Genomic DNA, 24,799 nt, shown 5'->3' with positions numbered 1-24,799 from the left:
AAATCCAGTATTTGAACATGAACATTTAACAACAAATGTTCATTCTGTTTATTCTTGGCCTCTGGCAAAACATAATCTATTTGCTGGTCATTTATGAACATTTGACCATCTTGGCCATGTTCTGTTATAATCTCCACCTGGCACAGCCAAAAGAGGACTTTGCCACCCCTCATAGCCTGGTTCTTCTCTAGGTTTCTTCCTAGGTTTTGGCCTTTCTAGGGAGTTTTTCCTAGCCAACGTGCTTCAACACCTCCATTGCTTGATATTTGGGGCTTTAGGTTGGGTTTCTGTACAGCACTTTGAGATATCAGCTGATGTATGAAGGGCTATATAAATACATTTGATTTGATTTTGATTCACCCATTATCTGTTTCCCCATAACCTCTAGCCAATACCAGCTCTGCTCTGGACATGCAGAACACATGCAGAATGACAGATGTAACAAAACAAAGATATATATATAGACAGAGAGCGAGAGAGAGAAATTGAAATGAGAGAGCAAGAGAGAGGGGGGCGGGGAGACCCCATTTGGGGCTCAGCAGAATGACAGAGCGGATAGAGAGGAGGTCTAGTACTAAAAGGTGCCTCCGCCACTGGGAACGGGTTTCAGTCCGTGTGTATTGATGTTTCCTCGCGCACGCTTCTCTCTCTACATTCTTCAGCCTACGAGCGGCCACGCAACCTCAGCAGAGAGCGCGGAGAAGGCAGAGCCGTTTGTGAGGAAGCGCAACTTTACAGACCTTTCAGGACATAAGGTTGGTCAACTTTTTTTGGGACATTTATCACTTAAAAAAAAAAACAAGTCCTGCATGCATTGCTTCCATTCTCAGCCTCTGAATACTGTTTCAACAGATACAATGTTGCTCCTTATAACAATGTGACAAATGTGACGGGTATGCCAATTACATCACAAAAATGTCACGTATCGTTACATTGTTATAAGTAGCAACATGGTTGGGTTGAAACAATATTCAGAGGTTGAGGTGGACGGGAGACCCATATGGCCCAATGTAAATATCACATTCAGCCTGTCAAAAATAACATCAAAGGTTTTCTGTCATTTCTGGTTAAATATTTGTCACAGCTACAATGGGGGAGGGAGGTTGAGTTTTTTTGTAGGCTATTTTACGCCTCTTATGACAGCGCCAAAGCTGGTAGTGTGAGTCGACACTGTCACATCATGTCCCTTGAGACTTTAATCTATCTGGCCCTATCTACCAATATTTATATCAGTGGCACTGCCATCAATAGATAATTGACTCATGGGCTATTCCAAGGCACACATTGGATAAAATGTACATTTGGTATCACAAGCCTACATAAACTTGACGTAGGTTATTATTAGGCAATAGCTGAAACTAGACCTCAGGAAATAGTGCGGTCTATTTTTACTGGCAGACTCTTTTCCACGACATTCATTCTAGCCTACATTCTTCATAAACGTCTGTCTTATCTAACTATGCTCTTCAAGTATAGACACCCGAGTTGATTAACCGTTCACAGGATTGGTTAACTATTGAGGTTGCTAGGGTCTCCACTGAGCTAGGTAAATCTGCTTTTAGTTTTAATGCACCATATTGCTGGAACTAAATTCAAAATACATTTTCATCTTGATATTCTGGTGCCGTTCAGTAATTTAAAGTATTGATTGGGGTCTTATTTGTGTCGGAATGTAACGGTTTTTCTGGTTGATTTGTGGTGTTGTATTTGTGATTCCCATGACTGTATTTTTGTATTTTAATGTGTACACGTTTGGGTATAATGGGTAGGCTTAAATTTTTTGTTGTATATACACCTTTGTAAAAGAGACCTAGTGTTACGGAGTCCAGTTTGATAGATAATCGACTAGCTGGGCTGTTCCCTGGACCCAGTTTGTAGGGGTTGTACAATTATTGAACTTGACAATTGTGTCTGTCTGTCTTCTTTAATCTAACATATCGTACAAGAACACCTAGGTCTCAATATGTTTTCTTTGTTAAAATAAAGGTGAAATAAAAACTCACTCACCTTGACTGCACTGTAGCCTGTTGTTACTGTAACATAGCCTAGATGGCAACCCATTTGCACTCGCCATTGCCATAAAACTTGTAGTGGAGGGTGAATGTTGTAGTGGAGGGTGAATGTGACCACAGTCACCTGGGGAGAGGAGATTTCAACATAGGTTTATGGTTCCATGACTTATGTCGCTGTATCGAATTGAAAACATTCCTTTGGAGCCGCTGAGTCGCTTTCTGCTGAGTGCCAGCCGGATAATTAGTGAAAAATTGCAAACAATGGATGTCTTGGTCACTTGCATGTCTCGGCCACTTTTCGCTGGTCTGTCATATCTGTACAGCATCGACCTACTATCTGTTTCTCCCTGTTAATGCTGCAGAGTGGCTCCTAGGCGTCTACATGCCCGAACCAGAAGATCCGCGGCGGACTCCGCAAGGTGTCTCCTACGCCGACCTGAAGCACTTCGTCAACGCCGACGGACAGCACTTATTCTGCCGCTACTGGGAGCCAGAGGACCCCCCAAGGTGAAATTAAATGTCATGTGAGGTGTAAAAAAACGGACATGTATGCTATGCTAGAGACTGTGATAGATTCAACTAAAATAGAACCTAATGTCCTCCATTCAGGGAGTTATACAGTCCTGTGCTTGCCCCCTGCTCCCTCATGCCATCTAAAGTGGAACAGACTCCACTACATCAGAGAGTTGGCCCTGGAAACAGAGAGGCCCACACAACATCTGGACTGTAGTGTCACACCAAACCATGGAGCCTGCAGTGTAACAGACTCACCCTCGCTCTGGTTTCATTTGACATTTGAGTCATTTAGCAGAGTGAAGAAGGGCACATCAACAGATTTTTCACCTAATCAGCTCAGGGATTCGAACCAGCAACCTTTCAGTTTCTGACCCAAGGCTCTTATCCACGAGACTATTTAGTTTTCTAAACTACCTCTAGTGATGTGATCATGTTCCTTGTTTGTGGGCGTATTGAGAATCTGTCTCGCATCACACACACAGCTCCTGTCACATAGGCTAGTCTGCAACATGTCACTGCGCCATTCTCTTGATAAGAATGGCGCCGGAGGAGATGGCTGCCATTTTACGGTCTCCTAACCAATTGTGCTATTGTGTGTGTTTTTTCGAGTTGTTTGTAATTGATTTTGTACACCGTCTCTTATGACCGAAAAGAGCTTCTAGATATCAGGACAGCGATTACTCACCTCATACTGGACGAATACTTTTTCTTTAACTAGTCGGACATGAAGGATTTACTTCAGACACTCGACAAGGCCCAAATCCCCATGATTCGCATGAGAAAGAGACAGAGATATCTGGGACGTAGGTTGGGGTGCCTTGTAAGGATTCGATGGCGAGTGGATAATCTGCCTCCACCATCAGTCCTACTAGCCAATGTACAATAGACGAGCTATGATCACGAATATCCTACCAACGGGACATTGAAAACTGTAATATATTATGTATCACCGAGTTGTGGCTGAACGATGACATGAATAACATACAGCTGGCGGGGTTTACGCCGCCTCCGGTAAGACAAGGGGTGGTGGTATGTGTATACTTGTAAACAACTGCTGGTGCACAAAATCTAATATTAAGGAAGTCTCAAGGTTTTGCTCGCCTGAGGTAGAGTATCTCATGATAAGATGTAGACCATACTATTTACCAAGAGAGTTTATATCTATATTTTTCGTAGCTGTCTATTTACCACCACAACCCGATGTTGGCACTAAGACCGCACTCAATGAGATGTATAAGGCAATAAGCAAACAGGAAAACGCTCATCCAGAGGCAGTGGCCAGGGAGAATTTAATGCAGGGAAACTGAAATCCGTTTTACCTCATTTCTACCAGCATGTTAAATGTGCAAGCAGAGGTAAAATCAAATCTAGACCATCTTTACTCCACACACAGAGACACATACAAAGCTCTCCCTCACCCTCCATTTGTCATAATTCTATCCTCCTGATTCCAGCTTAAAAGCAAAAGCTAAAGCAGGAAGCACCAGTGACACGGTCAATAAAGAAGTGGTCAGCTGATGCAGTTGCTAAGCTACAGGACTGTTTTGATAGCACAGACTGGAATGTGTTCCGGGATTCTTCCGATGGCATTGAGGAGTACACCACATCAGTCACTGGCTTCATCAATAAGTGCATCGATGACGTCGTCCCCACAGTGACTGTACGTACATACCCCAACCAGAAGCCACAGGCAACATTCGCACCGAGCTAAAGGGTAGAGCTGCCGCTTTTAAGGAGCGGGACTCTAACCCGGACGCTTATAAAAAACCCCGCTCTGCCCTCGGACGAACCATCAAACTATTACAGACTACAAAAGGAAGCACAGCCGCGAGCTGCCCAGTGAAATTACTTCTATGCTCACTTCGAGGCAAGCAGCACTGAAGCATGCATGAGAGCATCAGCTGTTCCGGATGACTGTGTGATCACGCTCTCTGTAGCCGCTGTGAGTAAGACCTTTAAACAGATCAACATTCACAAGGCCACAGGGCAAGAAGGATTACCAGGATGTGTACTCCAAGCATGCGCTAACCAACTGGCAGGTGTCTTCACTGACATTTTCAATCTGTCCCCGACTGAGTCTGTAATGCCAACGTGTTTCAAGCAGACCACCATAGTCCCTGTGCCCAAGAACACTAAGGTAACCTACCTAAATGACTACTGACCCGTAGCACTTACGCCTGTAGCCATTAAGTGCTTTGAAAGGCTGGTCATGGCTCACATCAACACCATTATCCCAGAATCCCTAGACACATAACAATTTGCATACCACCCAACAGATTCACAGATGATGCGATCTCTATTGCACTCCACACTGCTCTTTCTCTCCTGGAAAAAATGTTATTCATTGACTACATCTCAGTGTTCAACACCATAGTGCCCTCAAAGCTCATTACTCAGCTAAGGACCCTGGGACTAAACACCTCCCTCTGCAACTGGATCCTGGACTTCCTGATGGACCACCCCCAGGTGGTAAGGGTAGGTAACAACACATCTGCCACGCTGATCCTCAACACGGGGGCCCCTCAGGGGTGCACCCATCAGGGGTGCATGCTCAGTCCCCTCCCGTACTCCCTGTTCACTCATGACTGCATGGCCAGCCACGACTCCAACACCATGATTAAGTTTGCCCACAACACAACCTGATCACCGACAACAATGAGGCAGCCTATAGGGAAGAGGTCAGAGACCTAGCTGTGTGGTGCCAGGATAACAACCTCTCCCTCAATGTGATCAAGACAAAGGAGATGATTGTGGACTACAGGAAAAGGAGGACCGAGCACGCCCCCATTCACCCATTATTCTCGACAGGGCTGTAGTGGAGCAGGTTGAGAGCTTCAAGTTCCTTGGTGTTCACATCACCAACAAAATATCCTGGTCCAAACACACCAAACCTATTTCCCTCAGGAGATTGAAAAGATTTGGCATATGTCCTCAGATCCTCAAAAAGTTCTACAGCTGCACCATCACTGGGGCCAAGCTTTCTGCCATCCAGGACCACCTATACCAGGCGGTGTCAGAGGAAGGCCCTAAAAATGGTCAAAAACTCCAGCCACCCAGTTCTCTCTGCTATTGCACGGCAAGCGGTATCGGACCTCCGAGTGTAGGTCCAAAAGGCTTCTTAACAGCTTCATAAGACTCCTGACCATCTAATTAAATTACTACCCAGACTATTTGCATTGTCCCCCCCCCCTTTTTACGCTGCTGCTACTCCCTGTTTATTATCTATGCATAGTCACTTTAACTCTACCTACATTTACATATTACCTCAATTACCTCGACTAACCTGTGCCCCCATACATTGACTCTGTACCGGTACCCCCCCCCCCCCCCCCCCCATCCTCACCGCGGTCTAGGTGCTATATAAGTCCCATATTTTATTGTTATTGTTATTATTACCACCATCTGTCCCTAGAGTACTGCTAATTGAATGACTTCTATTAACAGTAGTGTGGGTCAGTTTATAGTAGTGCACTTTCATAGTACTTTGTTTAACAAATGAGCTATAGTTTAGACTGAAGGCTAGTTTGGGCATCTCATATGGAGGTGGGAAAAGCAGATATAAACATATTTTTAGGGCATTCTGTTCATGTGGTGGCATCATCTATAAAAAATGCACATTTGGTATAGAAATCTACAAACTATCCTATGGATTCTCCCCTTTATGACAAGAGATTCTGTGAGATTCAGCCTCGGGTTTTAAAGATTGGACTAAAATAAATGCCTGTTTACAACATCAAATTCATGCAACTTCTGCCATACATGTCCATTGATGACATCGCTTACTGTGCATTTAGAGGCTAGAGAGTGAGGGGCTGCTGGTGGAAAAGAAGTAGGTGAAAGGTGCCGGGAGAGGGGAGGGCACCTTTACAATGATTGACAGATCTTTCAATAAATAATCTGGGGGCTGTGAACCAGTGAGACCTGGCTGTCTTTGTATACACAGGGCCGTAACTATATACAGTGCCTTCAGAAAGTATTCATACCCTTTGACATATTCCACATTTTCTTGGAAAAGCCTGATTTAAAAATGTTTTAAAAAATTCTCACCCATCTATAAACAATGGCGTATAAAAACAAAGTGAAAAGATGTTTGTACATTTATTGAAAACAAAATAACGAAATATCTCGTTTACATAAGTATTCAAAGCCCTAAGTCAATACTTTGTAGTAAAATCTTTCGCAGAGTTTAAAGCTTTGAGTCTTTCTGGGTACATATCAAAGATTTTTCCACACCTGGATTGTGCAACAACCTGGATTGTGACCATTATTCTTTTCAACATTTTTGAAAACTCTGTCAAATTTGTTGTTGATTATTGCTAGACAAACATTTTCAAGTCTTGCCATAGATTTTAAACTATATGTAAGTCAAAACTGTAACTTGGCCACTCAATAACATTCACTATCTTCTTGGTAAGCAACTCAAGTGCTGATTTGGCCTTGTTTTTTTAGGTTATTGTCCTGCTGAAAGGTGAATTCATCTCCCAGTGTCGGGTGGAAAGCAGACTGAACCAGGTTTTCCTTTAGGATTTTGCCTGTGCTTAGCTCAATTACATTTTTTTATCCTGAAAAACTTCCTAGTCCTTAACGATTACAAGCATACCCATAACATGACGCAGCCACCACTGTGCTTCTAAATATGGCGAGTGGTACTCAGTAATTTGCCCCAAACATTGCACTTTGTATTCAGGACAAAAAGTGAATTGCTTTGCTACATTCTTTGCATTATTACTTTAGTGCCCTGTTGCAAACAAGATGTATGTTTTGGTATATTTGTATTCTGTACAGGCTTCCTTCTTTTCACTCTGTCATTTAAGTTAGTATTGTGGAGTAACTCCTATGTTGTTGAGCCATCCTCACCTTTTTCCTATCACAGCCATTAAACTCTGATCCTGTTTTAGAGTCACCATTGGCCTCATGGCGAAATCCCTGAGCGGTTTCCTTCTTCGCCGGCAACTGAGTTAGGAAGGACACCTGTATCTTTGTAGTGACTGGGTGCATTGATACACCATCCAAAATGTAATTAATAACTTCACCATGCTCAAATGGATATTCAATGTCTGCTTTATATATTTTTACACATCTACCAATAGGTGCCCTTCTTTGCGAAGCATTGGAAACCTCCCTGGTCTTTGTGGTTGAATCTGTGTTTGAAATTCACTGCTCGACTGAGGGACCTTACAGATAATTGTATGTGTGGGGTACAGAGATGAGGTAGTCATTAAACAAATCACATTAAACACTATTATTGCACACACAGAGTCCATGCAACTTGGTAGGTGACTTGTAAAACACATTTCTACTCCTGAATTTATGTAGGCTTGCCATTACAAAGAGCTTGAATACTTATTAACTCAAGACGTTTCAGCTTTTCCTTTTTAATTCATTTGTAAACATTTTGAAAGCATGATTCCACTTTGACGTTATGGGGTATTGTGTGCAGGCCAGTAACAACAAATCTCACATGAATTCATCTTAAAATCAGGCTGTAACATAACAAAATGTATGAGGACACCGAGGTCCGGACCTCTGTAATTTCTTTTTTTTTTAAACATATACACTACCGGTCAAAAGTTTTAGAATGCTTACTCATTCAAGGGTCTTTCTTTATTTTTTGTATTTTCTAAATTGTAAAATAATAGTGAAGACATCACAACTATCAAATAACACATGGAATCGTATAGTAACCAAAAAAGTGTTAAACAGATCAAAATATATTTTATTTTTTAGATTCTTCAAATTGCCACCCATTTCCTTGATGACTGCATTGCACACTCTTGGCATTCTCTCAACCAGCTTCATGAGGTCACCTGGAATGAATTTCAATTAACAGGTGTGCCTGTTTTTGCGACTGCACTTGAAGAATCTATCAAGCTTTATGATGAAACTGGCTCTCATGAGGACCGCCACAGGAAAGGAACACCCAGAGTTACCTCTGCTGAAGAGTTACCAGCCTCAGAAATTGCAGCCCATATAAATGCTTCACAGAGTTCAAGTAAGGGACACATCTCAACATCAACTGTTCAGAGGAGACTGTGTGAATCAGGCCTTCATGGTCGAATTTCTACAAAGAAACCTCCACTAAAGTACACCAGTAAGAAGAAGAGACTGGAGTCCAAATTGGAGATTTTTGGTCCCAACCACCGTGTTTTTGTGAGACGCGGTGTGGGTGAATGGATGATCTCCACATGTCTAATTCCCACCGTAAAGCATGGAGGAGGAAGTGTTATGGTGTGGGGGTGCTTTGCTGGTGACACAGTCTGTGATTTATTTAGAATTCAAGGCCCACATTCCCATCTGGTTTGGGTTTAGTGGGACTATCATTTGTTTTCCAACAGGGCAATGACCCAACACACCTCCAGGGTGTGTCAGCGCTATTTTAACAAGAATTAGCGTGGTGGAGTGCTGCATCAGATGACCTGGCCTTCACAATCCCCTGACCTCAAACCAATTGAGATGATTTGGGATGAGTTGGACCGTAGAGCAGCCAACAAGTGCTCAAAATATGTGGGAACTCCTTCAAGACTGTTGGAAAAGCATTCCAGGTGATGCTGGATGAGAGAATGCCAAGAGTGTGCAAAGCTGTCATCAAGGAAATGGGTGGCAATTTGAAGAATCAAACATTTAGAATATATTTTGATTTGTTTGCCACTTTTTTGGTTACTACATGATTTTATATTTGTTATTTCATAGTTTTGATGTCTTCACTACTGTTCTACAGTGTACAAAATGGTAAGAATAAAGAAAAACCCTTGAATGAGCAGGTGTTCTAAAACTTTTGACCAGTAGTGTAAATATATATTTTTACTCAGTTGGGGTCTCAACTTACTGTTGAGAGTTAGAATAGTAGAATATACAAGGTGCAATTTCAAAACTTGGTTGTGCATCCGCGGTTTTCCTCTTGTTATATGTCACTTATCGACACACACTCAATTAGCCCATTTCAGTTAATATTTTTTAGATTGGTAAATTAGTCTAGTTAGTCCAGCCAGCTATCTAAACTTGTAGTAATCATGGCCGAAATACCGACTGGGTAGCGTAAAGGTTGGCAGATAGCGATATTCTGTTATTTAATTATTACTATTTTATGGGTAGATCAGCTTTAATATTTCAGATAGATTGTGGCTTCCATCAATGTAATTGTCTGCATCACTGTTGTCACGACTTCCGCCAAAGTCGGTCGCTCTCCTTGTTCGGCGGTCGACGTCACCGACCTTCAAGCCATCACCGATCCATTTTTCATTTTCCATTGGTTTTGTCTTGTCTTCCATCACACCTGGTTCCAAATCCCATCAATTACATGTTGTATATTTAACCCTCTGTTTCCCCTCATGTCATTGTGGGTGATTGTTTATTGTAAGTGTATGTGTACGTCTGTACTGGTGTGCGTCGGGTTATGTTACCCATTGATTTTTATTATTATGTTTTCCGGTGTTTTTTTGTGTAAAAAACTGCGCCGTTGGAAACACAGCTATTTCTCTCCTGTGTCTGACTTCTCTGCCGCCAGTTAAACACCCTTACAGAAACACTGACCTGAAACTATGGAGTCAGTAGGAGAAGGTACCCCGGCCATAGGGGTGGAGGAGCACGTCCAGGAGCAGGCAGCAATACTACACCATCTTGGCAACACCATGGACCGCGTTGTCCAGACAATGGACCACTGGGAGAGACAGGGAGTTTTTCCAACGCCTCCACTAACACAACCGGGGTCTTCCCTGAGCGCCTCTTTCCCGACTGAACCCAGTGGGATTTGTCTCTTCTTATCGCAGGAGTACGACGGGAGGGCTGCGAACTGCCGGGGGTTCCTGTTACAATTAGACCTGAACCTAGCCACCGTTCACCCGGCGGGTGGTCGCCCTCGTCTCGTGCCTCACCGGGAGAGCCCTGGAGTGGGCCAACGGCGTGTGGAGAGAGGGAGATGCGGCGTTGGACCAGTTTGAGGAGTTCAGCCGCCGTTTCCGGGCTGGAAAGTTTCCGGGAATTTTATAATTTTTTAATTGTATAGAAATGCAGTAAATAAGCTTAAACTTTCAAAAAATTTCTTGGAAATTTGAAGAATTTCCAATCCCCCCTGTCTAGGCCTCACTAAACCTCAGACCCTGGCTACAGCCCTGGCTCCACACACACACACACACACACACACACACACACACACACACACACACACACACACACACACACACACACACACACACACACAGAGACTAGGAGTTAGAGCATTGGGCCAGTAACCTAAAGGTTGCTTTTTCAAAATCTAGAGCAGACAAGGTGAAATATCTGTCCTTGAGCAAGGCACTTAAACCTAATTGCTCCAGGGTCATCATTGATAATGGCAGACCCTGGCCGTGACCCCACTCTCCGAGGGTGTCTCAGGGAGACACAGGGAAAAAAACATTTCCAATTCACACATGCGTATTAATACACACTTATAAACTGGGTGGTTCGAGTCTTGAATACGCTGTGTTGCGTTGTACTTAAAAACAGCCCTTAGCTGTGGTATATTGGCCATATACCACACACCCTCTGGCCTTATTGCTTAAATAACGCACGGTGTAATTGCACGGTATAGATCCATGAATATGAAATTCATTCTTACGTGTTCTATATTTGAGCTGCTTTTGAAAGCAAAAGCCGAATTGAAAACATTATTGGCATTGTCGAATTCCATTTTCATAATAGCAAGCTAGGATGATGGTTTGGTTAGCTATGCTAGCAAGTCGGTTTCTTTGGTTACCAAGGCAACTAATGTGGCTATCTAGCTAGCTAGTAAACTTGATAGCTACTTCAGTGGATGTTGGCACATTTCTACTGGCAAATGAATACATTCTAGCGGTAAATACAGTATGTCAATTTCTAGCCATGGTATAAAAGGGATAAACAACTCAGGGCTCTATTCGTTCTCTGGAATATAATAACTCTGTCGAAGGTCAGTTCCACTCCTTCCATGGTCGTGCACTATTTACCTGAGAACACATGGCCCCTCGTAGATTATCCCTCACACACAGTGCATGTGTGAAATATGACAAATATAAAAACACCCACCAAATGATATATTGTAAATTATACACGCACAGCCTGCATATAGTTAAGTGGGTCATTACACTATTGATGTTGATGTTTGGAGTCAGGATTACAACAATTCCCTACCAGACAAGGCAGGCTTGAATTGCTTGTCTTACTGCTTTTTTCCTCACTTCCCTTCTCTCTGGCTTTCTCACTGTCTATTACTCTACATTTTCCGTGATCAAAGTGGAAATGACATCTGCACCTAGACATGCTCATTTGGCACTTCTGGTTGTAGCAGTATTCACCTGCGCTGTCCTCAGTCTCCAGTCCTGCTGTAGTCAGTTAAATTAGGGTTTTGACCCTTAAGTGTCGAGCGGCTCAGACTCTTAATGTGATTAAGCCGTCAGTGTTCAGGCCCTGGCCAATTCACAACCTCTACCTCTATCGCTCGCTCCCTCGCTCCCTCGCTCCCTCCCTCGACCACACACATACAGACTGATACGCCATACAGAGTGACTCGTCAGAGTTCAGTCTGCGTCTCACGGAGATGGCTTGTTGAATGCAGTGTCAAAAACGTTATGTTATTTCGGGCTGGAGGCAGCATTTGGGTCGAAGCCACATTCTGTGAGACAAGTGGGTTTCAAATTCCTTGGAGAGAGAGAGGAAGAGGGTGAGATAGAGGGAGGGAGCGGGAGAGAAAGAGAGAGGGAGAAAGTGAAAGGGAGAGAGAACATTTCAACTCCCCACTCCCATTCCCAAGACACTGAATATACTCGCCACAATCCACTGAGATAAGCTCTATAGAAGCCCTACTGTCCCATGTGTGTTGGGAACATTATGTTCACACAAAAGGCACACTATGAGCGGCTCCTCAGCCAACAAGTGCATGGCAATCTCTAGCTAGCCGGAGGCTCTGAAATAAGAATGAGAGAATGAAAGAGAGAGAGAGAGAGAGAGAAACTGGAACAGAGAAACCACTAATCAAGCTTGATGAACAGCTACTCTCTTTCTCTCTCTCCCTCTGTTCCATCTCTCTCAATCTCTTCCATTCACTCTCCTTCTCTGAACACGTTCAGGCTAATTGCATCTGACTGAGAGATTCACTCCATTTTGTAGACTGGTTATAAGCAGGAACCAAAGCCTTACTGGCAAGCTGAGTTGGTTCGCCACTCTTTCCCATGGCTATGTGTCTGTTATTGGAGATTCCAACCTCTGTCTGGTTCCAGTTAACTCTGCTGCTCTGTGGGCAAACAAGGGTGCGGTGCGGTTCAGATAACTGCTTTCACTGAAAGACAAGATGTGGAATGTTTTATTATGACGAAACCCCTCGATGGGCGATCAAGAGGATGTTCTCACAGCGTTGTTGATATGATCCCTATCTAGTCACTGGATGAGTGGACTCAAGTCCCAACCACGTCCTTCCGATAGAGGGCTCGCCAACTCAATTAGCGACAAATCAAAAATAATCGGAGTGCCCTCGTCAACTAATTTGCAACACTCCCTCTGAGTGTTTGAATATAGTGCAAGTGGTGTGCATGAAATGTGTCTGACTTCACTCTTCTTCCTCGTGTCCTGCAGGGCTCTGGTGTTCGTGGCACATGGGGCAGGAGAGCATTCTGGGCCGTATGATGAGATCGGCCAGACCCTGAAGGAGCAGTCCCTGCTCGTCTTTGCGCACGACCACGGTGAGCCAAAGCACGCTGCAGCGGTGTTGTAGTACTTGAGTCCAGGACTCGGACTTGACTCAGACTCAAGTAGCGATTGGACTCGACCACTTGGACTCGACCGGTTGGACTCGACCGGTTGGTTGTTAGAAAATCTCTCTCTTTTGCGTAATTCAACATACTAGCTGCAACATCAAATGTTAGATAGCTGTCTTATCCTTTCAGCATTACAAATGTGCAACTGTAATGAAATGGTTGGAAAGCAACTTGGCAACTCGAGGCTTTAGTGACTTGACTACATCACTGTCATGCAGCGCTTCTTAGTAGAGTCACAGAGGTAGCACTTAATTTTACAGTACAGAAATTGCCACCAAAAATACTGGAGAAGTCCTACTACCCATTGCAGCCACATCATTTACTGCTAGTAAAATACCAGTGGAAATCTTAGCAGAGACAAATGTGATGCCACGGCGTAATATGTTTGTTATCGCTAGAACAGTTTGTAAGTTTTAGTTTAGAATAGGAACGGTGACTGAGTGAGTGTCACCCAGTCTCATAGTGAAGTAGAGCAGGTCCCAGTTGAGTTGAGCAACAGCTCTAAGAGTCAACACCAAATGAGAGTTGTGTCAGTGTACAGCACTCAGACCTGTACAGACCTCTGGGAATGTCATCTTCATTAATGATTCATACTGTATCAAAGTAAAACTTGACTTACTAACATGGATTCCCCCCCCCCCTCCAAGGTTATTATACAGTAACGAGAATGAATGTTACTAAATGTTGTGTTAGATATTTTTCTTTATTTTGTCTACAACAATTATTTTTTAAACTCAATGTTTCCCATTGCGTTTCAAAGTAATCACAGAAGTATTGAAATCATGAGGTGAGAGTGGGATTTTTGACACATACGAGCATGCACACACTCACACACACACACACTTCACTGCAGAAGAAAAAATAACAGCATCCCGCGACTGACATCCCGCGACTTGCACCATAATCAGTGGAAGATATTATGGGGAGAGAAAAGTGTGAGGGGGGGGGGGGGGGGGGGGGGGAGGATGGAAAGGGAGAGAGGGTGAACGGCACATGTTCTGAATGTTGAAACTGTAGCTGGTGCCGTGGTGCCATGGCAACGCACCTTTCACATAGCTTCAGCGGCATGTTCAGAGCAAGGTGTTGGAAGGTAATGGGAGGAGGGAGGGACAGCTGGCAGGATAACATAGGATGGATTGGCACGTACGGAGATGGAGAATGGCTCTCCCTCTCCGTCTCATCTGGCTCGTCTGTACAGAGAGTAATGAAGGGTAGAGTGGGAAATGTATTCCTCTATGGTCTCTGTCAATTACAATGGTGCCTTGTCCTCATCTCTCTCTCCCTCTAAATCTCTCTCTCCCTCTAAATCTCTCTCGCCCTCTCATATATATATATAAATCTTCCTATAAATCTTTCATTCTCTCCCTCTATATCTATCTCTTTTTCCCTCCATCAGTTGGCCATGGCCAGAGTGAAGGAGACCGGATGAATATTAAGGACTTCCAGGTGTTTGTCAGAGACTCCCTCCAGCACATTGATCTGATGAAGGGCCGACACCCCGACCTGCCTATCTTCATCATCGGACACTCTATGGTACGGTACATTCTGTAGTCTGCTCTCTGACCAAAGACTGGGGCCACTCTGTGGTACGGTACACTCTATAGTATTCAATTCTATTCAAGGGGCTTTATTGGCATGGGAAACATGTGTTAACATTGCCAAAGCAAGTGAGGTAGATAATATACAAAAGTGAAAAAAACAATAAAGGTATCTAGTATCTTCCTTGTCAAAATACTGGGGTCACGTTCATGAACTAACACTCGCCTGTGGTATGTGGTTGTCCTACCGCACTGTATTCAGATGAATGTACCAACTGTAAGTCGCTCTGGATAAGAGCGTTTGCTAAATTACCCAAATGTAAAATGTCTCCATGGTACCGTACCGTCTCTAGTTTATTCCTTGTCCAAACACTGAGGCTGTATCATTGCCAGCGGCTATGGTGTTTACCTCTCAACACAGTTCTCAGAAGTCATAGGGCCAGGGTTAGTTCGAGGCTATATCCATTACACAAACATTATACAAGGACTTCGTTCAACACACTCGGTGTGACTCAGATGACCACAGATGCTCTGACATCACAGCTCGTGCGTCTATGCTCATGGGAAACGGTGTCCTTTGAAAGTCTAGCTATGTAAATACCAACAGGGCCAAGTCAGGCCTTAAAAGGGATTTTGCGTATTTAGCGTTACAGGCCTCATTTCCCTTCCCTGCTGCTCTGCCTTTGCCTCTGTTTGCTTGTTCTGCTGTTCTGTGACTGATCTCTGCTGTAAAGCGCCTGAACAATGGAAACCACCTATAGCCTATACGTCGAGATCCTCGTTGTGATAACGTCCTTTAGATTCTCTCATGCACCACCAGCTGTGCACAATTAGACAGCCTTCCTTTAGATTTGACATGCAGTTCAAATGAGATAACTTAGCTCTACTAGGAGCGGAATAAAGGCAATTTTAGTAAATGTTTAAACAGGACGTTTTATTGGGAAGTTATTGTAATGGAAAAGCCTGTGGAGTGAGGTACGGCCTTGTATTTTACAGGCATGTTGGCCAGTTTCCCCGACACAGATTAAGCATAGTCTAAGACTAAAGGTTCTCAATGGGGAAGCTCCATTTAAAGTCCAGGACTAGGCTTAATCTGTGTCCAGCAAACCAGCCATGAATGTACAGTTGAAGTCAGAAGTTTACATACACTTAGGTTGGAGTCATTAAAACTAATTTTTCAAACACTCCACAAATTTCTTGTTAACAAACTGTAGTTTTGGCAAGTCGGTTAGGACACCTACTTTGTGCATGACACAAGTCATTTTTCCAACAATTGTTTACAGACATATTATTTAACTTAATTCACTGTATCACAATTCCAGTGGGTCAGAAGTTAACATACACTAAGTTGACTGTGCCCTTAAACAGCTTGGAAAATGCCCGAAAATGATGTCATGGCTTTATAAGCTTCTGATAGGCTAATTGACGTAATTTGAGTCAATTGGAGGTGTACCTTTGGATGTATTTCAAGGCCTCCCTTCAAACTCAGTGCCTCTTTGCTTGACAGGATGGGGAAATCAAAAGAAATCAGCCAAGACCTCAGAAAAAAAATTGTTGACCTCCACAAGTCTGGTTCATCCTTGGGAGCAATTTCCAAATGCTTGAAGGCACCACGTTCATCTGTACAAACAATAGAACGCAAGTATAAACACCATGGGACCACACAGCCATCATACCACTCAGGAAGGAGACGCGTTCTGTCTCCTAGAGATGAACATTCTTTGGTGCGAAAAGTGCAAATCAATCCCAGAACAACAGCAAAGGACCTTGTGAAGATGCTGGAGGAAACAGGTACAAAGGTATCTATATCCACAGTAAAATGAGTCCTATATCGATATAACCTCAGCAAGGAAGAAGCCACTGCTCCAAAACAGCCATAAAAAAGCCAGACTACCGTTTGCAACTGCAGATGGGGACAAAGATTGTACTTTTTCGAGAAATGTCCTCTGGTCTGATGAAACAAAAATAGAACTGTTTGGCCATAATGACCATCGTTATGTTTGGAGGAAAAAGGGGGAGGCTTGCAAGCCGAAGAACATCATCCCAACAGTGAAGCACAGGTGTGGCAGCCTCATGTTGTGGGGGTGCTTTGCTGCAGGAGGGACTGGTGCACTTCACAAAATAGATGGCATCATGAGAGAGTAACATTATGTGGATATATTGAAGCAACATCTCAAGACATCAGTCAGGAAGTTAAAGCTTGGTCACAAATGGGTCTTCCAAATGGACAATGACCCCAAACATACTTCCAAAGTTGTGGCAAAATGGCTTAAGGACAACAAAGTCAAGGTATTGGAGTGGCCATCACAAAGCCCTGACCTCAATCCTATAGAAAATGTGTGGGCAGAACTGAAAAAGCATTTGCGAGCAAGGAGGCCTACAAACCTGACTCAGTTACACCAGCTCTGTCAGGAGGAATAGAACAAAATCCATCCAACTTATTATCAGAAGCTTGTGGAAGGCTACCCAAAACGTTTCACCCAAGTTAAACAATGTAGGCAATGCTACCAAATACTAATTAAGTGTATGTAAACTTCTGACCCACTGGGAATGTGATGAAAGAAATAAAAGCTGAAATTAATCACTCTACTATTATTCTGACATTTCACATTCTTAAAATAAAGTGGTGATCCTAACTGACATAAAACAGGGAATTTTACTAGGATTAAATGTCAGGAATTGTGAAAAACTGAGTTTAGATGTATTTGGCTAAAGTGTATGTAAACTTCCGACTTCAACTGTATATGAACAAGCCATGCTTAGAACCCATTAGACTGTAATGTATGAGCAGTGTCAAATTGGGCATTTCCTGTGTCAGGGGCAAATTCCACCACCACTATTATCGACATTAAAGCCCCGAAGCCTGTGGTCTCAGTCAACACAAATGGCATGTTTCAGATTACAGAGGAGAATCTTAATCCAGAAACAGGCTAGTCCAGATACATGTGGTCCCAAATAATCCTTTACTGCAATACTTGCACTGGCAGCTGAATTTATCATGACACCAGGCGAGACCCAGATGCAGACACAGGAGGTAGATGGTTGGAGTTTTACAATATTTATTCATCCAATAGGGGAAGGCAAGAGAATGGTCGTGGACAGGCAGGATGATCAGGCAGGCAGGAAAGTAGTCCAGAGTCAGGCAGGGGTCAAAACCGTGAAGACGATCAAAAAGAGAACGGGTTAAACACGTTGGTTGACTTGACAAACATACAAGACGAACTGGCACAGAGAGACAGGAAACACAGGGATAAATACACTGGGGAAAATAAGCGACACCTGGAGAGGGTGGAGACAATCACAAGGAACAAGTGAAACAGATCAGGGCGTGACAGAATTGACTGGTGACCCTCACTGACCTCACTGCACTCAACAACAAAGTCCAGTGTACCCTCTAATCGAGGCTAAACCTTGCCCACACTGTCCACTCTTCTACTGACCGTTCACTGCGGTTCTGATTAGTGAGCAATATAGACCCTTGCTCCTTTACTGGCCAAATCCTCTCTCCGTCCCTCCTTCTCCTCCTCTCTTTCTGTATTTCCTGACCCATTCCTTCCTCCTTCCACCTCTCCTCCCCTGGCTCTGTATGTCTGGCCCTCTTCCATGTCCCACTTCTTCAGTGCTAGGCCTTTATGTAATGTCAGTGTGTTCGCGCCTTACATAACCACAATCAGAGTCTTCATAGTGTGAGGGGACGCAACACAATGCAAGTATTCTTTCCCTCAGTGCAAGAGGGGATGAGCTTGTGTGTTTGTTTCTGGTGGAGGCCTCTCTTGGTATAATCAATTCCTTAAAGAGCACCTCTGTTCCCAACGCTCACCCTTCCTGCCCAACCCTCCAAAGGCTTCTCTCTCTCTCTCTCTCTCCATTCATTCTTGGCTCCTTCAGTCAGGAGCCGTTACCCCAGAAAGCCTTTCTTGGTATGGGAAGGCCGTGACCCAACATGGCTCGTTTGGTGCCGATATCACTAGCAAACCCTCCAATAACAGCTCAGAACTAGCAGGGAAGATTCCCTAAATTCACTGGAGTTCACTCACTGTTTGACCAGACAGTTGAATCAGGCTGAAACTAACCCTGAATGGGATTTGACAAAACAGAATAAGCATTACTCAATCAACAACTTGTTTTTGGTCTCTCGATTAGTTAGTATAGATATAGATACATAGAGATCACCTACATAGAGACATATTTATTCAATTAAATTGTATAGTTATCGCTATATAGATTTAGCCGTGTTTGCGATGTTCAGTGCATTTGACTTTCATTTCATTCGCTGGTGGGAAATGTTTTTCTCAACAGCCCATCTCTTTAGAGGCTCACTCGATAGAGGCCCCCACTCTCATGAATATTCAAACAACTGACAAAGAGAGGGCAGACAAACACTGTTCAAACAAATTTGCCTCCCAAAAGCCCTCCACAATTATCCGTGCCAAATTGATTGATTCTAGGAAGCCGTTGCGTAACACCTAATTAGTTTACCCTTGCGTATTTGATTGAAAGGAAAACTCCATCCAAAAACTATCTTTTGATATTTGTTTCGTTGATCCATTGTTTTGTTGATATAGTCCCAACATGTTTTGCATGTCAGCACTCAAGTACTCAAGATATATTACTTTCAAAATACAGAAATGCGCTGAGTATACAAAACTCTTTCTATGACACAGACCAGGTGAATCCAGGTGAAAGCTACGATCCCTTATTGATGTCACTTGTTAAATCCACGTCAATCAGTGTAGATGAAGGGGAGGAGATGGGTTAAAGAAGGACTTTTAAAGGGGGTGCAACTCAATATTAGGAAGGTGTTCATAATGTTTGGTATATACACAGTGTATAGCCGGTATGAGCCGTGCACGGGTTTCTCGTTTCGTTCATGTTATTCAATTGTTACCGTACACCTGCAACAAAGATAGTGTAAGGGTCGACGCTGGTAAAGACAAAGATAGTGTAAGGGTCGACGCTGGTAAAGACAAAGATAGTGTAAGGGTCGACGCTGGTAAAGACAAAGATAGCTCAGATGTGCGAGTGCCTTTTGAATTGTATTTCTGTATTTTGAAAGTTCTAGATCTTGAAAACTTCATTGCTGACATGCAAAACATTTTGGGATATCAGCAATGGATTAATGAAACAAATACCAAATGATAGTTTTTGGGTGGAGTTTTCCTTTAAATCACAAAAGACGTCATCGTTTCTCCATCCTTTTTCTTCAGGGTGGAGCCATCTCAATTCTGACGGCGTGTGCACGACCGAGCGACTTTGCCGGCGTGGCTCTGATCGCTCCTATGGTCAGGATGAACCCAGAGTCTGCCACGCCCTTCAAGGTGGGTTTTGCCCATAGAAATAGGCTTTTCTTCCTATCCACTCATTACCCACCTATTCTTTAACGGGGATGCCCGTTCTAGGAATTCTATTTCTGGGGTTTCACCTGCACCCAGTCCCCTCACATTTAGCCTGTCACCAATGTTAACCACTCCATTAATCCCTTTAACGACCACTGACCTGAGCTGTATTAGCTCTCCATTACATGCCTTTGTAATCTCTGTGGTTGTTCCTCTTTGTTCTGCAGGTGTTCCTGGTTAAAGTCGCAAATCACATTGTGCCCAGTCTCACTCTGGGCTTGATTAAGTCTAAATGGATTTCACGGGACCAAACACAGGTAGGTCTGGTCTATGGAATGTGTGTGTGCATCCTCAGCTCCACAATAGAGGCTTGACTGAGATCCAGATCGTCCAGCTCTCTGTTTTGAACCGGTCGGGAATTGGCGACAGAGAGAAAAAAAATGCTGCACTTCCACGCATTTTGCCATGGCTATTTCTGTGTTCTTATGCTCAGACATTAATACAAAACCAATGCGGATCCCAGTCGGTGCCTTGCGTGCCCTGTCAGTAATCCAACCATGCCAAAAATACTCCTAAATTCATCGTTTTGGGACTTTTCGATTCTCCCTGACAGTCTAGCTTTCTTTTTGGTGATTTCTAGGTGTCAAAGGTTATATTATTCAAAAATATATAGATCAATTGTATTTTCTACAATGAGTGCTTTGAGAAACTATTCGTACCCCTTGACTTATTCTACATTTTGTTGTGTTAAAGCCTGAATTCCAAATGGATTTGAGCAAATGTTAGTAAAATGAAATACAGAAATCTCATTTACATAAGTATTTACACCCCTGATTCAATACATGTTATTATCACCTTGGGCTGTTGGAAAGCAAACTGAATTCAGTTTTCCTCTAGGATTTTGCCTGTGCTTAGATCTATTCAGTTTATTTCAAATATAAAAAATCTCCCTTAATCCTTGGCGATGACAAGCTTAACATGATGCAGCCACCACCATCCTTAAAAATATGAAGGGTGGTACTCAGTGATGTGTTGCTGGATTTTTGCAGTTTTACTTTACTTTATTGCAAACTGGATGGATATTTTGGAATATTTGTATTCTGTACATGCTTCCTTTTCACTCTTGTCTTTTAGGTTAGTATTGTGGGGTAACTACAACGTTGTTGATCCGTCCTCAGTTTTCTACTGTCACAGCCATTAGACTCTGTAACCGTTTTAAAGTCACCATTGGCCTTATGGTGAAATCACTGAGCTGTTTCCTTCCTCTCCGGCAACTGAGTTAGGAAGGTCTCCTGAATATTTGTAGTGACTGGTTGTATTGATACACCATCCAAAGTGTAATTAGTGACTTCACCATGCTCAAAGGGATATTCAATATCTGCTTTCTGTATTTTTACCCATCTACCAATAAGTGTCCTTCTTTGCGAGGCATTGGCAAACCTCAACAGTCTTTGTGGTGGAATCTGTGTTTGAAATTCACTGCTTGACTGAGGGACCTTTACAGATAATTTGGTTGTGTGGGTTACAGTGATGATGTAGTCATTCAAAAATCATGTTATACACTATTATTGCACACTGAGTAATTCCATTCCACTTATGTGACTTATTTAGGCTTGCCATAACAAAGGGGTTGAATACCTATTGATTTAAGACATTTCAGCTTTTCATTAGTAAAAAATCTTTGAAAAACACAATTCCACTTTCACATTACGGGGTATTGTGTGTAGGCCAGTGACACAATCTCAATAGAATCTATTTTAAATTCAGGCTGGAACACAACAAAACGTGGAAAAAGTCAAGGGGCGTGACTAATGAAGGTACTTTCTGTCTAGTTTTAGTCGTTTAACTTTACACTGAAAGCGTTTTTCTATCCCGAAAATGTATTTAGAAAAAGGTTGAAAGTTTTTATTTTGGTGTGGCGGCAACAATTTAGCAGCGACCCACCACCATATCTGATATATCAGGCCATATCCTATACAGTAGTATGCACATCATGGGTCAATATTGAGAAATGCCAAGCGCCCTATGGGTTACTATCAGTGAACATCTAAGGGAAATGGTCACTCAACAGTCACTTCCTTTACCCTGCAGGTGGAAGCATATGACACTGACGAGTTGATCTATCACGGTGGGGTACGTGTGTCATTTGCCATGCAGATGATAGGCGCGTCGGAGCGGATCGAGAGAGTGATCCCCGCCATCACCTGGCCCTTCCTGCTTCTCCACGGCGACGTCGACAAGCTGTGTGACATCGGAGGGTCCCAGATGATGTTTGACAAGGCCCAGAGCACGGACAAGAAGATCAAGGTGGGACTAGCACCAGAGCCATATATTTAGATCAAATATATTTAGATAAATATATGGTATGGTTAAATATACACTACCGTTCAAAAGTTTGGGGTCTCTTAGAAATGTCCTTGTTTTTGAGAGGCCCATTATCAGCAGCCATCGCTCCTGTGTTCCAATGGCACGTTGTGAAGGCTAATTGATCATCAGAAAACCCTTTTGCAATTATGTTAGCACAGCTGAAAACTGTACTGCTTAAAGAAGCAATAAAACTGGCCTTCTTTAGACGAGATGAGTATCTGGAGCATCAGCATTTGTGGGTTTGATGATCAATTAGCCTTTTAAAATGATAAACTTGGATTAGCTAACACAACGTGCCATTGGAACACAGGAGTGATGGTTGCTGATAATGGGCCTCTGTACGCCTATGTAGATATTCATTTTTTTTTCTTTTTTCTGCCGTTTCCAGCTACAATAGTCATTTACAACATTAACACTATCTACACGGTATTTCTGATCAATTTGATGTTATTTTAATGGACAAAATATGTGCTTTTCTTTCAACAACAAGGACATTTCTAAGTGACCCCAAACTTTTGAACGGTAGTGTATGTCTCTGACTAGCCCTGCACAGGCCGAAACAGAAATGTCGACAGACCTGAATAGCTCAGACACTGAGTCATACAAACTGATATAGACAAGCCAGTATATTTAGAATGGACACCATCTTATCTGCTCTTGAACTTCTCTTTTTCATTTCATTCTCTATTTGTTTAACTGGCTGTTCCAAGTCCATACATCATCATCACTTGTCACACTAAAGAGAGGGGGAACAGAGAGGGTGAGAAATAGGGAACACAGAGAGGTAACAGATAGAGCTTATCGTGTGTGTTCTCTCTCTTTCAGGTATATGACGGAGCATACCATGCCCTGCACCATGAACTCCCAGAGACTGCAGCGTCAGTGCTCAAGGAAGTCACCGGCTGGATCTCCGAGCGTCTCCCTGCGTCTCCTTCTCAGGGGTCCTAGTCTCCTCTTCCTCTGCACCCCCCCCATCCCAACCAACCCTGCCCTCCATGCTGTATTACCACTGTATGAACCTCAAACCTTTCTACATTTGTACTGACCATTTGAAATACTAATGCCAACTTGTCAGTAATCTTTGGACCGCTAGGGCCATTGTAGGGAAGTCCTGATTTACCAGGCTCTACATTAGGAACAACAGCTGTGCCCCAGATGCCAGGCAGCAGGTCATAGTACATATATCAGCCATGTCTCCCTGTACTGAGTTCAAAGAGAGCCATGCTGAGAGCTGGGCCAAGCGCAATTCACAGAGGCATTTTTGTAATTTGTAACCACGGTGATCACCAGGCCGACAGAAACGTGTTGAATTCCCCCCATGCTGCGGCGCTCCCTTTTGTGTGTTGCCGTGGAGACAACTGGCCTTTGTTCTCCCCTCCATATCTCAGATCTTCTGATCATAGAGTCAAACATCTTGGACTTTTTTGAACGCCCCCAGACTGCTGCCCCCAATGGTTATTTGTCAGAACTGCAGGTTTTTGGTGGCTGCAGCCCAAGACCAGAAGCTGAAGCCCGTTACCATGGCAGCATCTCAGAAAAAAAAAGGTTGAATCCATTGGAGCGCCACTGTAAAACGAGGCATGCTGTGACCCATTATACAGTAGATGCAGTGTACAGACAAAGGCATCACTTCGCTGCAGTTGACTCTGCATTTATGAAGCTGACAGGGCCTTAGGGTACCACCTGCAACATCAACATTTATGGGTGTTCCCCATAGTCTGCATTGGACTAATACAGATTACAATGTATTGTTATGAGTGGAAAGCCCACCTATCTTGTTACATTTATGATTGATGCTTACTGGCCAATCGGATGAAAGCTCTCTTATATTGTTTGAGTGTCAGATTGACTTGACAGATGGCCCCGGCATGGAACACATAGTTATCGTGCTGGAGCTAGTCCGTCTTTGTGTGGTTAACAAACTGTCAATAAACAGCAGAAAGAGAGAAGGTCGTGGTTTCCTTCTTCCCACGCCAACATCAATCAACGAGGAGCTGACAGAAACAAGATGGGACTTATCAGGTACGGTAAAGTAGATAACTGTGGTGACGTTAACTGTGAAGCTAACGTACTGAAGAGGCTAGCTGGTCAACTCTAAGGAGCCAACACAACACTGGTGTCGGAAGTGCTTCATTTTATACTTTTATTTAAAGGTCCCGAATAGTGAAAATCATGTTTTTCATCAAATATTCAGATGAAACAAGTTCATAGTAGGTTGACCCAAGTATGAAAAATGACTATCTGGTACATTGACAAAGTTGATCATA

General features: G+C 43.2%; 1 protein-coding gene across 1 annotated transcript; it reads left to right on the top strand.

Annotated features, from left to right (window-relative positions):
- The first annotated feature begins 420 nt into the window (after positions 1-420).
- Positions 421-24,481, top strand: mgll (monoglyceride lipase). Its single transcript, XM_020506072.2, has 8 exons — positions 421-755; positions 2,375-2,519; positions 13,110-13,216; positions 14,688-14,824; positions 20,037-20,147; positions 20,393-20,482; positions 22,257-22,472; positions 23,358-24,481. Exons 2-8 carry the CDS (start codon positions 2,395-2,397, stop codon positions 23,478-23,480), a joined length of 909 nt encoding a protein of 302 aa, XP_020361661.1. The 5' UTR covers positions 421-755; positions 2,375-2,394; the 3' UTR covers positions 23,481-24,481.
- The last annotated feature ends 318 nt before the right edge of the window (positions 24,482-24,799 follow it).

The sequence above is a fragment of the Oncorhynchus kisutch genome, linkage group LG17 (genome assembly GCF_002021735.2).
Source record: "Oncorhynchus kisutch isolate 150728-3 linkage group LG17, Okis_V2, whole genome shotgun sequence".
Classification (NCBI taxonomy): domain Eukaryota; kingdom Metazoa; phylum Chordata; class Actinopteri; order Salmoniformes; family Salmonidae; genus Oncorhynchus; species Oncorhynchus kisutch.
This window is presented reverse-complemented; position numbering and strand designations above follow the sequence as displayed.